The following is a 15,189-nucleotide window of genomic DNA, read 5'->3' on the forward strand; positions in this document are numbered from 1 at the left end:
GCATGAAGGAACCTGTGACCTTATCTAATTTCTAATCCAGGACCTAGCAGCTGCCTTACTATTAATATACCAATGTGTGCCGAAAAAGAAAACCACCTAGGAATATTAAAAAAAAAAGTATTTAAATTCATGGGTGATGTTGGTATTTGTATGTCTATCTATAAGGAAAGTTAACTATGCTTTTTAAATGTATTGCATAGAATTTTTGTTTTTCTTAAAAACTGGTAGTCTCTAGGGAGTGAATTAGGAGTGATTTATTTTCCTAATTTGAGTTTTAAAAATTTTGTGAAATAGACAATTCTATAAAATTTGCTGTTGTAAACCTATTTTTCTTTCCTTCCCTCTTTCCTTTCTTCCTTTCTTTCCCTCTTTCTTTCTTTTCTTTCTTACTTCTTTCCTTTCTTCCTTCCTTTTCTATTTCTATTTTTCTTTCCTTTTTCTCTTCCTCCTTTCTTTCTTTCTTTCTTTTTTCTTTTCTCTCTTTCTTTCTTTCTCTTCCTTCTTTCCTTTCTTCTTTCTTTTTATTTATGTATTTTTCTTTCTGAGAAAAGGTCTCTCCATGTAGCCCTGGCTGGCCTAAAACTCTTACAGACCAGTGTAGCCTCAAACTCACAGAGATCTGCCCAACCTCTGACTCCTGAATACTTGGTTTAAAGATGTATGATGCCACAGGCCAGCTGCTGTGACTATTTCCAATTGTATAATTCAGGAGCATTAAACATGTTTACCTTTTTGGGCAACTGTTACCGCCAAGGAGCTCAAGAAGAAATTTTTTTTTCCTTTTGTAAACTTGAAATTCTACATCTATTACATAGTAATTGCTTTCCTTTTAGCTTCCCTGTCCTTGACAACCATGGTCTGCTTTGTCTCTATGAACCAGGTGGCATTAAGCACCTCCTATAAGCGAATCACATAGCATCTGCCCTTTCGTAAGTGACTAAGAACGCTTAGCACAACGGCTTTAGGTTTGGCTGATACTGCAGCATGTGTCAGAATTTCCCTCCTGTTAAAGCTGAGCGGCATTCCATCAGATAAATCGACTGCGCTTAGTTTATCTGTCATCCGGGAAGGGGCCCTCATGGCAGTCCCAGCTTGACACCGAACAGTGCTGCTATGAAGACGTACAAATATCTATTAAAAGCGCTGTTCTCCGTTCCTTTGAGCACACACCCTGCTGTAGAATTGCTGGACCATATAGCAAAGTGTGGCCAGGCTGTTGAGGAATTTCTGTGGTCCTCTGCGGTTGTCTGCATCATTTCACTTGCCCATGAGCACCTTAAGAGTGCTGATGTTTTTCAACCTCGCCACCACTTAATATTGTTTTGTTTAGTTCTGGTAGCACCCATTCTAATGGTGCAAATGTCTACCATTTAATTATGGTTTTGATTAGCATTTCTCTAATGGTTTTCATGTGCCTTTTTACTGCTTTTATTTTTCTTTTTCCCTCTGAAGAAATGTCTGTATAATCCCTTTGCTCATGAGCAGTTTTTGGAATTGTAGAAGTTTTGAATATCCTGCATATTAACTCCATCAGATGGACACACTTTCTCCCATTCAATAAGTTGCTATTCTTTGATGCTTGAACGGTTCTAAGTTTGACATTAGTCTAGCTAATCTACATTCCTTCTTTCATGGCCTGTGCCATTCGTGTAGTCAAGAAACAACTGCCAGATTCATTACCATAAAGTACTTTTCTTGTGCTTTTTTATTTTATATTTTGATTGATTTTGAGCTAAGTTTACTAAATGTTCAGGTATGGGTCAATTTTTACAAAATATGTGGATATCCAATTTTCCCAGTGCTATTAAAAACCCTCTCCCTTCCCCAGTGAACAATCTTGGCATCTTTGTGGGAACCCTTTTGACTGGCTTTATTTACAGGGTTTTCCATTCTGTTGACCCACATCTCTGTCCTAATGGCAGTGCCGTGCCATTTGATGAATGTAGTCTTGTAGTTAGTTTTGAAATAAAAAAAAACAAAAAACATGCGACCTCTAACTTTGTTCCTTTGCAAAACTGCATTAGTTACTACAGAGCTCTTAAGATTTAATGGATATTAACATGAATTTTCCCATTTCTATAAAAAAGTTATTTCAATTTTTAATATTTTATTTTTAAGATCTCAAATATAAAGGCAAATCTTAACATGGCAAATTACATCTCTTCCCCAATATTCTAATGAAAGATTCCTCTTGGTTTGGGGTATGAATGCTACTCTTTCGTGGGTAAGCTCTGGAGAGAACTTTAGGCTGCCCTGGACTGTGTAGTTGTAGAGAAGAATTATTTCAGAGAATCCAAAAAGTAACATTTTAAGTTCCAAATGGCCTTTTAAACCAACCATGTCTGAATGTTCTCCTGGTATGTTGTATTACTAATCTCATTAGCTTTGCTTTTTAAAATCCAGGAGAAACTGGGTTTAATTTCTATAATAATAGCTAATAACATTATAAATTACATCTTTTTGCTTTTAATCCACTTATGACATTAGTATTTACTTAAGTTGAATAAACACGTAATTTAATTTGTATGAGATTTAAAGATACCACATTTTCTATTGCAACATTCTGGTGGAATGTACTGTTTTTCCTGATTCCGTTTACATATTTTCTTTTGGAATAAACTTTAAGGAACAAAGCGACTCCTGAATTATAGACAAAACTGTCAGATGAAAGACTAAGGAAGTTGACGAAATGTAACTGTTTAGATCTTTTGGACGAGGGTAAGCAGTCAAGGTTGTCCTGAGAGATTGCAGACCAGCTCTACAGACCTTCTCACTTCACATAACTTAAATGCACTCTTCTTGATTTCAACAAATATTTACTGAGTGCCTATCATGTGGCCGGCACTCTGTGAGGGACAGTCGGCACAGCCTCTGTCCTCACAGCGGCTCACTGTCCCAGAAGGAAATAGACAAGTAAACTAATAAATCACCTTACGTAAATAGATACAGAAGGCTCGGGTTCCCGGAGTGGGGAAGTGCTCATAGAATGGCCGTGCCCCGAGCTTCCCGCTGCAGTGGCCGGGCTGTATTTAGGCAGTTAACTAAATCATACAAAGGAGTGGTAGTGTTTGGGAATATCATCGTTCTGGGTCTCCCATAAGTAAAGACAGGTCTATATTTCTCTCAAATATATCGTTGTTGAAAGTCGGCAGCTCCTGGCAGTAATACCCTGTTTAAAGCACACTAGACTGTCATCTAGGGGTAGGCTCCTAACTCCCCCACTAGGGATGCTTCCTCTCGGCAGACACTAAGACAGGGGCCACAGAGGCATCACCCAAGAGTGTGCAGTGAGCCACCTACCTTAGATCAGTGTTTTATGAAGTCTCTGTTTCATCATAAACGCCCAGGTAAATTTTAAAACGTTTTCACTCTGCTGGGAGGCAAAGGGCTGTCAACGGCTTCGGAGTCCTAGCGAGATGGGAGTCACCAGCAGGTTGAGGTACCTGAGAGGATTTGCAATGTTTTTGCCACAAAGAAACGGTAAATGTTCACCCTGTCGTGAACTTACACATTACCAGGTACTGAAGCATGTCGTGGTTCCTCATGAGTATGTATGCTTTCTATGTGTCAAATAAAACACGTTATATTGACAGGGTGAAAAAGTTATAAACTGTCACCTGAAGTCTTCTGATGAGCTTACTGAGGCAGGAGACTACACTGTTTATGTGAAGGGCAGAGGGTCATTTGTCATCCCCACTGTGCTCCCAAGGTGGCGTGTGTAAAAGTAACTTATTTGCCTGAGGTAATGGTCTTGGAAGCTCTGTCTGCTAACCTAGGCCTAGTGCTGGGAGTTTCTAGCCTCTGAACAATCTAACTTTGGCCTAGGATGTCTCAACCTCTGAGACCTACCGCTGAATAAAATCATACTTTCCAGCTCTTTCTGAACTCTGGCTGGCTGGTTCAACTCAGTTAGCTGTTCCGGCTCAAACCGGTTTCTCTCCGCTTTTGACTGAACTGCGCTGCTTCACTTTATACTAACTTTGGCCATCTGTTCTAACCTGTGGTCAGCTTGTTCACCCTCTGCAAACTGTCTCTGTACAACTGTTCTGGTAAAGCTGGCTTCCCCCACCCCACCCCCTCTGCCCTGCTTTCCTAAGTCTTCTCTTTCCTGTCTTTTCTGGTGAAGGTTGGGTGTTTCCTATCTCTGGCTTATTCTGCCAAATCTTTCTCTGACTTGTCACTTTGTCCCTCAATTAGACATCACTTTCAAACATCGGTGCTTCCTTCTACAAACTAACCTTACCTTCATTGTTTAGGATTAGAGATGTGCACTAAGGGCTGTTCTGTATTCCAGCTGGAGGGCTTAGAGATGCCTGGTGTGTCTGCATTCCAGCTGGACCTAAGCCTAGACCTAGGTCTTTACATGTGATCTCTTGCCACAGCAGCCATGGGTTTAAAATTCCTCTACAGACATGTATCCCCATGTCACCAACCCCCCCCTTGTGCTCCCAAGGTGATGTGTATCCTCATTTTAGAATTGCAGGAATCAAGTCCAAGAGCTGAGGTGTTTTCCCTGTCCCCTGTTCATTATAGCTTTCCTTTTTTCCTAAGACTCCATAATCCAGCAAATTTAAACAGTCAAAACTAATTCCATGCATAATAATCTGTTACAGCAGCTTGCCTTTAAAGGAAGCTATTTTGAGGTTGAGCTTCTGAGCACTGTCAGGTCAGTTAGACTGCTCTGCTGTGTACGGAATGTGTGGGATACCCAGTCTCCTCACTGGCGTCTTCCACAGTGCGAACAGCTTGTACCCAGTTGCCTGGATCTGGCCTGGTTTTTCACAGTCCAGCTTTCTAGGCTTCTGTTCCCTTAGTAACCAAGGCTTACTTGTAGCAAACCGGCATAGTAGGTGAGCCTGATTTGTCTAGAACTGGTAAACATGCTCCAGTTTCCAGGGACCCTGTTGGTGTGAAGGGACCAAGATCCTTTGGTGAAGAAAAGTCAGTGGGACTGAAGAGTCCAGCAGATCATGGAGAAATCTTACAGGACAGCAAGGCCCTGGCAAGGAGCAAGCCACCCGGAACCTTCAGCTAACATCACAGGACAGCGTATGCGAGAGGGCCAACCTGATTGTTCTGTTGGGGGGAGCTTTTTGTTGTAAGAGAAAGATCCAGAGGCATCTGGAAGAGTCCAGAGCAGAAAGAAAAGAAAGCAGACTAGACATGGCCAGGGCTTTAAGGAAACAGGAGAGTGGGAGAGAATAACAAGATAGCGAGAGATACAGAGGATAGTGAGAACCCAAGAGAGCTCAGCCCAAGACAGTAAGAGAAAGTACGGTAGAGAGTAATGAGCTAATGCTAGAGAGCAAGGGGTGAACAAAAATCATGTGGATTAAAAAGAGTGTGTATGTGAGAGGCGGGCCTTTGGACCGAACACATAACAGTCTCTCTTTGGTGCTGAGTTGTCCCGTGTCTGTCCCAGAGCAGTGGCTTCCAAGGGCTGCTGTGTTGCAGAATCTCTTGCAGAGATGTTTGAAAACTCGGTGATATGGGGGAAAGCAGCTAGCAGCGGAACAATGCAAGCTTTCCTGCCTCAGGTGAGCATGACTCATAGGCCTGGGGTCATATAGTTAACAGTCATCAAGCCTCCTCTGGCCAGTGGCTTCCAGGTATTTTGTCTGGTGAACTCAGAGAAGGACTTCCGAAGACAATGGAAGAGTGAGTTTCAGAAGGCATTTTATTATAGGTGAGAAAGAGTAAGCAAGCAGAGTGCCCATATAGCTGAGGAGGTGAGGGGCCACTGTGGGGAGGGTAGGAAAGGGTCAAGTGGGGAGGGGCAGGTTGAGGCGGGGTGGGGGGAGGTCGGAAAACAGCTTTGTATAGTTGTTCTCTCTTTACGTGAGTTCTGAGGCTCATACCCTGAAGTCACCAGTATTGCATATCTGACTTTGTCACTGCTCTGTGGATTAAAAAGTCCAAAGCTGACATCGTCATTATTGTGTGACATCATCTGTTTGGTCTTTTCAAAGTCTTTTCTTTCTTAAGATTTTTAATTTTTTTTAAAAATGAATATGACTGTTTTGCCGGCATGTGTGTGTATTACCCACATATCTGCCTGGTGCCCTCGAGAAGATTACATCGGATCACCTGGAAGTGGAGTTACAGACTGTTGCCTGAGCCCTCTTGCAAGAACATGTGCTCTTAACGATTGAGCCTTCTCTCCAGCCCCATGTTTTACTGTCTTGAGCCTGGAGCATTCCAACCTAACTAAACCCATCTCCATTTTTATTCATTGTGAGACTTCAGATCACATCCCCCTGGAAGCCTCCTCTGTTAGTTCAGACTCAGGTCAAACATCTCAGATAAACACCGTTACTCCCCGTATTTCCTTTAGCACAGGCTTATTGTACCATATCATAAATCATTTTCCATTGTCAGTGTTCCTTCAGACTGGCAGGATGCAGTTCTTTCTGTAACACTAAAAACAATGCACTCTACAGTGTTGTAAGATATTTGATCACATGTGAACCCCAAAATTGTGAACTGTAAAACACTGTTTCTTGTCTGGTTTTCACGAGCCCTATCACACAGCTTTAATCCAAGAACTTTTTATTGTAAACAGGGGATTACGGTGTGGTTCACCCAGCCCTAGCACACACCTTTAATCCAAGAGCTTTCTGTACACAGGATTTAGTAAAGTCAACCCTAGGTCAAGAGGTGGGGCAAGAAACCAGCTGACAGGGATTAAAGAGTAGGAGGAACTTGGAGTTGAGGGGTATTTAAGATAGTGTAGTGAAGAAGAAAGCACTTTTAGCTTAATCTCTGGCTTTAGCTTAATCTTCAACTCCTCAGCTCTCTGGCTTTGCAAGAAAGCTAGCAAGCCTTTGGCTTTGGGTTTTTTGGCCTTTTGTTCCTGGGCTGTCAGCTGAGCTAGTAAGCCTTTTGGGTTTTCTTCCCATCCAGAACTGAGCTGAGAAGGAAGGTCAGCTGGGTACTTTCTCTGCCTCTCTGAGCTAGCAGGTTTTCACCCCAGCATCTGGCTCCTGAGTCTTTATTGGTAAAATAGAATGGTTGGGATTTTCATTTCTTTTTAAACAACAGTACGGTGTGAATGCTCCCAAGTTATTTAATGAATGGTTGACTCGGCTCCATTTTTGAACACATTTCATTTTATTGTGCCTCTGACTCTGGTTGTCTGGCAAAGCCCAAATGCCCTCCCTTGGCCCAGGGCAGCATGGAGTGGCTCTTTGCTGCCCCCATATGTTTTAAATCATCTCCCTCTGCAGCCAGCTGTTGCTGTAAGCACAAAGAAGAGGTAGGTTTGATGGCAGAGACATGAGACTCCTGTGTTTCTTTCTGTGCCTGAACTTCATATTTGTTTGGTTAGTAAATAAACTGAATATTGTGCTCTTTCTTCTCCAATCTCTTCCTCCTCTCCAGTAGAAGGCAGCTCTTCAGAGAGCCCTCTTCAAAACACTCTTCTCTCTGCTCCATTTACATTCTTAAGATCTATTGAGGGGCTCCCTAGAGTCCTGGGACCTTAGCTGCTTGTTTCTAATTCAACTTCTCTGCGAAAATAATCTTCAAAGGTAGAAGTTCCCCGCCATTTGCGATTTTATTCTTTTTCATAAGAATTAACACATTTCTAAAAGTGGAGCTGTACAGTAGTTTTATCCCCAAGGTGCAGGATCCTTTTTGTACATTGAATTGTGTATTTGAAGGACTGAACAATTTTATTGTGAACACACAGTCATCACCACTAATCTAATGACTCACAAGGTATTACACAGGCTGAATGTGTGAGTCCAATCACCTGACTTTGCTCCTTGAACACTCAGGGCAGAAAGAGAATCAAGTCCTGTAAATTGCCCTCTGGCATGCTACAACAGTTTGCATGCACCCACAAACAACAAATAGATACTAAGTAAATAAAAAAAAAAACTGTGATAAAAATGTATTTTAAATAGCAATATCATAGGAACAGCATTGGTAATCTTTCTGGGATTATCTCTACAGCAAGTAGAGACCCCCTAGTAATTTCTTGATGGTTTGGGAAGCTCTAGGTATACGATACACTGTAGCTTTTTTATTTGTTAGTTAGTGTCTAGCATAATTAACCTAAGATTAAGTGTGTAACACGTAGGTCATATTATGACTAGGTTCAAGAATAAGTGGTTTTTTTTTTTTGTTTTTTGTTTTGTAAAAGAAACAAGTATTTTTTTTTTCTCATACAGGAAAAAAAATGAATAGCCAAAGGATTCTTGAACAACAACAAAAACAAACAGTGCTGGAAATATCACCATACCCAACTTCAAGATATACTGTAGAGCCATAGTAACAAAAACAGCACAGTACTGGCACAAATACAGACACATAGATCAGTATAACAGAAAACACATAAATTAAATAAACCCATGTAGCTATAGCAACCTATAGTTGAAAAAGATGCCAAATATACACATTGGAGAAAAGACAGCTTCTCTAACAAATGCTGTTGGGGAACTGAATGTCCACATCTAGAAGAATGAATTGCTCATTCTGTACAAAAATCAATTCAAGTGTGATAAAAGACCTTAAAATATGACTCCAAACACTGAAACTAAACCACTTCAAGACAGAGGTGTAGGAATAGGCAGAGACTATCTGAAAAGGATCTGGTTGCTTGGGAATAGTATCAAGAATTGACAAATAAGATTTCATGAAATCCAAAGGCTCCTCCTATCCAATAAAGGAAACACATGAGTAGAAAGCCTACAGAAGAAGATAAAAATCTTTTCTAGGCACACATCTGAAAAAGGGTTAGTATCTAGAACTTATTAAAAAATTAAAAAAAAAAACTGAACAGCACGTTAACAAACGAATCAGTAAATGGGATAATGCAACCAACAAATAGTTCTCAAAATATGAAATATGAACGTCCAATAAATATGTAAATAATGTCCAACATCATCCACCAGGGAAATGCAAACTGAAACAATATTGAGATTCTGTTTTACCCCAGTCAGAATAGTTAGTTACCACAAAGAAAACAACATGATGACAAAGACTCAAGATGGGTGGGTTGCTACACTGTCAGTGAAACTGTAAATTAGGCTCACCGCTATAGAAATCACCATAAGAAGTTCCTCAATAAACCAAAAGTTTATATAACCTATGACCCTACTATACCACTCTGGTATATACTCAATGGATTCTAAGTCAACAGAGCACAGAAATACTTGCACTTTTTACACTAAAGATTTCTTTCATTTTATTTATGCCATGTGTGTTTACCTGCATCATAGCCGTATGTGCAGCACGTGGATGCAGAGGCCAGAAGAAGGCATCAGATCTCCCGAACTGAAGTTACAGGCAGTTCTGAGCTGCCTGACCTGGATGCTGGGCAGCAGGTCCTGTGCCAAAGCAGCACGTGCTCTTAATCACTGAGCCATCCCTTCAACCCTGATACTTGGAACTTTTATGTTTACTGCTGCACTATTCACAATAGCACTAGGTGTTATGAATCAGGCTAGGCGTCTGTCAGATGATGCAGAAAGGAATGGTATATATGCGATGGAGTTTTACCCGTCATAAAGTTGAACAAAAATGTGTAGTTGACAGGAAAAATGGATGCAAATGGGACCATCATAGTAGGCTAGATAAGTCAGACTCAGGTAGATAAATATTGCATGTTCTCTCATCTGTGAATCCTAGATTTTGTACAGCTACCTAAACCATGTACATGAAAGTAGATATAGGACTAAGGGAATGAGAACAACAGGAAAGGGAATAAAGGAGAAGGGATGGACCGGTGAATACAGTCCAAGGATATGACACGACTGTACAAAAACATCTATGACACCCACCACTATGTAGAATAAATATACTCCAGTCAAAGTTTTATATTAAAAAATTCCTTTTCTCCTCAAGAAAAGGCCATCTAGCAAAAATTATAGTAATGTCTCCACTGACTCAGGACCCACTCTATGCCAAGTTCAACATTGGTCACTCCAGGAATTTGTATCTAGTTCCATCTTGGCAACATTCATACGGCAAAGTTGTTATGGTTTTATTCCATAGATGATAAAATTAACTTAAAGCAACATTCATAGATCACCCAGGACCAGATTTTTTTTTTTTTATTCCTATGACCAGAAAACAATTCTGAGACTCTTAAAAGCAGGCTCATCCTACTATACCGCAATCTGGATTATAAATTCCATGTTTAAAGTTCTTGCTTGTCTTACTGTTTTAGAATTTATTTTCTTTTCTTGTGCATAGGTCACATAGACTAGTGTGAATTAGTAGGTGTAACCCATGCTGTCAGGAGTGTTTGCTTCGGCTTATGTTCGCAGGCCAACTGTCTGAGCACTCTTATCTGCAGTGAGGGCTGAGTCTTCTTCAGGACGTGGTTTGTTAAGGTAATGCGTGACTAGCTCTGTCAGGTAGGAACGTGACTGAAGAGGAAGGACCGTGACAGAACCTGTGCTCCTCCTGCCCCTCCCACCGCTGCCTACCTCAGTGACTGTGCTGTCCCCAGGTTCACAGCTGTGTCTGAATGATCTCAGAAGAACCCTGACAATGCCAATGAGTGGACGCTGCACAATCTTTATGACTTTGGGTTTATGCCTTTGTTTTGGATCCCAGGAACGCTGTGCATAGCATCCTGTAGAGCCAGCATAAAGGTCACTTTCTCAGGACCAAGTTTCTAGGTAGAAAAGGAGGAACTTTCTAGTTTAGAAACGCTAATTTTATTCCATTTGCCTTTGTGCGTCTATTACGTGACACGTAAATAATGTGTTTTTCCTTTGTTCTTCTTCAACAATTGTTATTGTTGAATTTAGTGAGAAACCATGTCTCTGAACATTTAAGGCACAGAGTGTTTGAGGAGGAAGACATATTATCAACTCCTGGCCTCCAACACGTGTTCACACATGAGCACACACATATGTGCTCAAATATGAGCACATACATATGGACTCATACAAGGAGGAGTAGGAAGAGAGGAGAGGGAGAAGGGAAAGAAAGTTCATGTTTCATCTAGGAGATGCAGCCCTTATTCAGGGTCCATTTTGTCTAGTGAGAGACGTCTGGGCTGTAATTTAGCCCCTGCTTATTCTGTCTGTCAAGTAACTCTGGACACAACATAAATCCACAACTATGGTGGTGCTATATTGCAGGAAGACCCTGTGCATTGATTGTTTTTGGTCTTCAATGGGAAGGGCTTCTACGCTTATCTCATTCATGTAAGCCTGTACATTGTTCTCAGATGCAGGGTCAGAGCCTGTGCCCAGCAAGGCAGTTTGGCCACCTGACCTCCATAAGCCAATTAAAATAGCAAATGAATATCGTTGCTCTCTTTTCCCTTTAATCACTCATATCTGGGTGATTTTTGCTTTTTGCTTTGACTGAAAATGAAAACATCGTCTTGAAAGAAGAAACTGTGAACATAGTGGCTCATGGACAGGAAGGCAAATTTGGAATCACACATGAAAGTGGAAAAAAGAGTGTGATAATGGAGGCTGGCTCACTGGAAGTCCCTATTTTGAAAAAGCTACCATTATCCTTCTTCCTCAGTGGGACTATAGAAATGTACCACTGTGTCTGCTTCTCACGTGGCTTTTGAAGATACGTACTCGGTTCCTCATGCTTGCATCGCAAGCACTGTCCCGAAGAAGCCACCTCACTAGCCCCAGGGCGCTGTTGTGATTTTCATACATGGCCCCCTGCCAGCAGGAAATGGCACTGTGCTTTGTGTGTATTTCTCCCATGTGATGACAAGCTGCTTTTTCATCAGCCTCTTTTCCAACCTGGACATTCTCACTAATATTCCTAATTACTAAGGTCTTCAGCAAAGTCTAGGTCATCGCTGGCCCACTAGCGAATTCGTCTTAATCCGTGTGGATGGGATTAGTTCGGAGACTGAAAGATGCAACAGACTGAGAAGCCCTAAGAAACAGTCAGATTGTGAATTCAGTACTCATGTTTCACTAGTTAGCTCTCCTGTTAAAAACATGCATTGCAATGATGGGGTTTCTAATTTTAAACTCACAGCCAGCGCTGGTGCAGGAGAAAACTATTTTGCTGTTAGGGACTGAAATCTGTGCAATGAAGTCATGCTGGTTTGCCTATTACCCTGCTGGTAAGGCAGCCCCCAGCCTAGAGGGAAGTGTACACAGCAACTGTCAGCTCTATCACAATGCACCAACATAAAGGGCACCCAGAGGTGTGTACATTGCATGATGGGACCAAAGACATGCCACGTAGACCTACAGCCGTGGTTTTCTTGAGAGCATCAATACGATGTTGAGCTAAGCCACCAAAAGACTAACTCTGACCTATATCAACCGGACTCACCTAGTGACGGCATGCGTGTCAGAAAGACAGCGTTTGGTGGGAATTGGTTAGTTAAAAAGCCTAGCACAGCACAGTGTGAGTTCCAGTCATGCACTTCTATGTAAGGAAGTTGCTTACGGAAAACAGATCAGTAAGGATGGCTGTTCATTAGCTGCATATGGAGGTATAGCTACAGTAAACACAGTTATAGAGTAAAGGGTTTCCCTTTAAAATACATTTGAATACTATACTGAAAGCATAAATAGAAAACTAGAGGATTTTGTTCGTTGCTGACCTCATGCACCCTGAAACAGGTTTTTTAGGACTAGCCCCACCTGGCCTCCTCTCTCATATTAGTGCTCCTTAAGTAAAGCAATTTTTATGCAGTTAATATTAGCACAGATTCTTTCTCTGCTCCCCTGCTTCCTAGCAACCAAAGCAGAGTATCTGCTTGCCAATCTACAGTTGGTTTAAAAAAATAAAGAGTAAGAACAGAATCCCCAGTGAAAATGCAATAGACCTGGGGCAGTAGGGATGCTTTTTGTAAGCCCGCACTGATTTCGTGAGTCCGACCCGCCCTCTGCCGTGTCAGCCGCCTGACCTTGCTGTACTTTCGGCCACAGGCTAGAGAAGACGTGATCCACATGCTGAAGACAGAGAAAACCAAGCCTGAGGTTCTGGAGGCGCATTATGGATCTGCAGAACCAGAGAAAGTGCTTCGGGTCCTGCACCGAGATGCCATCCTCGCTCAAGAGAAGTCCATAGGAGAAGATGTCTATGAGAAACCTATCTCAGAGGTAAAGGCAGGGCACCAGCAAGCCTCCCTAGAGAGAAACTACGGAGAGAGGACACCCCTCTCCCTTTTATATGCTTTGACATTTTCTTCCAAATGCAAAATGTCATGATGCCCCGGTGGAGAGTTAAGTAACTCGTGGGCTGTACTAGATAAGTGCGGGTAGGAGTTTCCAACTTAGATACGCTTCAGGCTCGAAATACATTTTTCCATATGATTAGGAATGTTGTGTGCTCTGAAAGTACATTATTGCTTTACTCCTCTAAGAAAGAGCATATCTAAAAATTTGGGGTGCTTACAGTTCTCACCTTGAGTTTTTAGAATTATTGTAAAAATGATAGCCTAACATTAGGTTGAATTCATTATTGATGGTAATGGTTTAATACCATGGCTTTGGAAAGATCTTAAAAATGTCATGGTTTAAAAGGTCTTATGTGAATTCTAGTGATGAAGTAAAAAAATCCCAGTGAAGATAGCCCATAATTCCTAATATAATATGCATGTAACATATAATATATGCATAAAAGGATTCAATACAGTCCTACTGATATTAGTTCATCTAAAAAAAATTAACCTAAATATCTCCATTGGGCAGTATTCAGATAACAGTTTGAGATCCAGCTGTGTGGTTTTGCAGAGCCCACTTCAGCTCATTAAACCCTGGCTCCTTATCTGCAGGCTTGGGGAATGACCACGGCACACACCTCACAGTGGTGTGAGGACTAAGTGAACAATGCCTGGAAAGCTTTTAGCATTGCATCTGACATGTTCTAGAAAGTCAGGCACTACTAGCGGTTAGCGTTGGTGATAATTATTGACATCTTCAAGTTCTTGCACATGTGTGCACGGGTGGAGGAATAAAAGTCATAGGAGTAAAAACATCACTGTCATAATGATGATGATGACAGTGGTAACTGGGATTAAAATACTCAGCTTCAGCTTCCTAATTCTTTTCTCTCACGGTTAGGGCTTGAGGTGACTCCGCTAACCCCAAGGGAGAGGTGGGCCATCAGAGCAGACAGTTTAACCAGAATCATGACCCCTCAGCCACGGAACTCTGAAAACGTACTCAGAGAGAGGCTTCTATGGCCATCAGGAGGTACACCTGGCCAGAGGATCCTAGCTATGGAGAAAGGGGCTGTGCAGAAATGCTCAGCTGTGAGCCATCCTGGGATTGGTGGCGCTAAGCCTGTTTTTCTGTTTCTTTCTCCTCTTAATAATCTCCCTAGCAGAGAAATGAGAGACAGGGTCAAGAGATGAGACAGAAAGGAGACAGAGACAGAGAGAGATAGAAAGAGGAGGAATCTGCTTTCCCCCACAATATCTAATAAAAACCTGCTCTGTGAAGAATGCTAAAAGGATAAAAGTTTTTCTGCCACCACTGTAGTTTTTGCTCCCTCACTCCAGCCCCTCATATGGGTTCAATTCTCACTATCATGAAAACAAAAACAGAACTAGGACTTTTTTCTTTTAATTTATTTCCTATATATACAGTGTTCTAACTACGTGTATGCCTGCACACCAGAAGAAGGAACCGGATCTCATTAGATAGTTATGAGCCACCATGTGGTTGCTGGGCATTGAACTCAGGACCTCTGGAAGGGCAGCCAGTGCTCCTAACCTCTGAGCCATCTCTCCAACCTTCCCTGCTCCCCAGAGCTAGGACTTTTAAAGTTGTTTTGTTGATGTTTTTGTTCTCAGCAACCTTGAAGTTGCTGAGAAAAACAGGAAATGTAGACTTCCGTATCTATCAGCGAGACTGAAAATGCTAATAAGGTTTAGTCATTTTATTGAACTCTCACAGGATAGTCAGGAGTGATCCTCCTGCTAAGGCTGAGCAGAATAAGACACGGAAAAGAAACAGACCAAATGCTTACATTTTCTTGGAATTTTGCCTAAGAGTTTTGAATCTTGATATTCTGGAATTATTTATAGATTTCTGAGGATTTAGTATTTGCTCTTTCATTCCTGGTCAGACAGGGAAAGCACTCCATCGTGCTGGACTCACTGCTTAATCTTCAGTGAATCCTATTGGATAGCCCACTGGGACCTAATTTGTACTGGTATTCATTAATTTCATACCATAGAGCATCAAACCTCTGAAATCACACATGCCTGGGGTCTGGCTCTGCTTCTGAGCT

At 41.6% G+C, this 15,189-nt stretch overlaps 1 protein-coding gene across 3 annotated transcripts in view; it reads left to right on the forward strand.

The window, feature by feature from the left end:
* Filip1 (filamin A interacting protein 1) overlaps nucleotides 1-15,189 on the forward strand; it is a 166,200-nt gene that overhangs the window by 98,745 nt on the left and 52,266 nt on the right. For all 3 annotated transcript variants that reach the window (XM_060384706.1, XM_060384704.1, XM_060384705.1), the window contains exon 3: nucleotides 12,879-13,052. In XM_060384706.1, coding sequence (XP_060240689.1) covers nucleotides 12,879-13,052 — 174 coding nt within the window. The remainder of the gene's footprint in view (nucleotides 1-12,878; nucleotides 13,053-15,189) is intronic.

This window comes from Meriones unguiculatus, chromosome 6 (assembly GCF_030254825.1).
Source record: "Meriones unguiculatus strain TT.TT164.6M chromosome 6, Bangor_MerUng_6.1, whole genome shotgun sequence".
In the NCBI taxonomy this organism is placed as follows: domain Eukaryota; kingdom Metazoa; phylum Chordata; class Mammalia; order Rodentia; family Muridae; genus Meriones; species Meriones unguiculatus.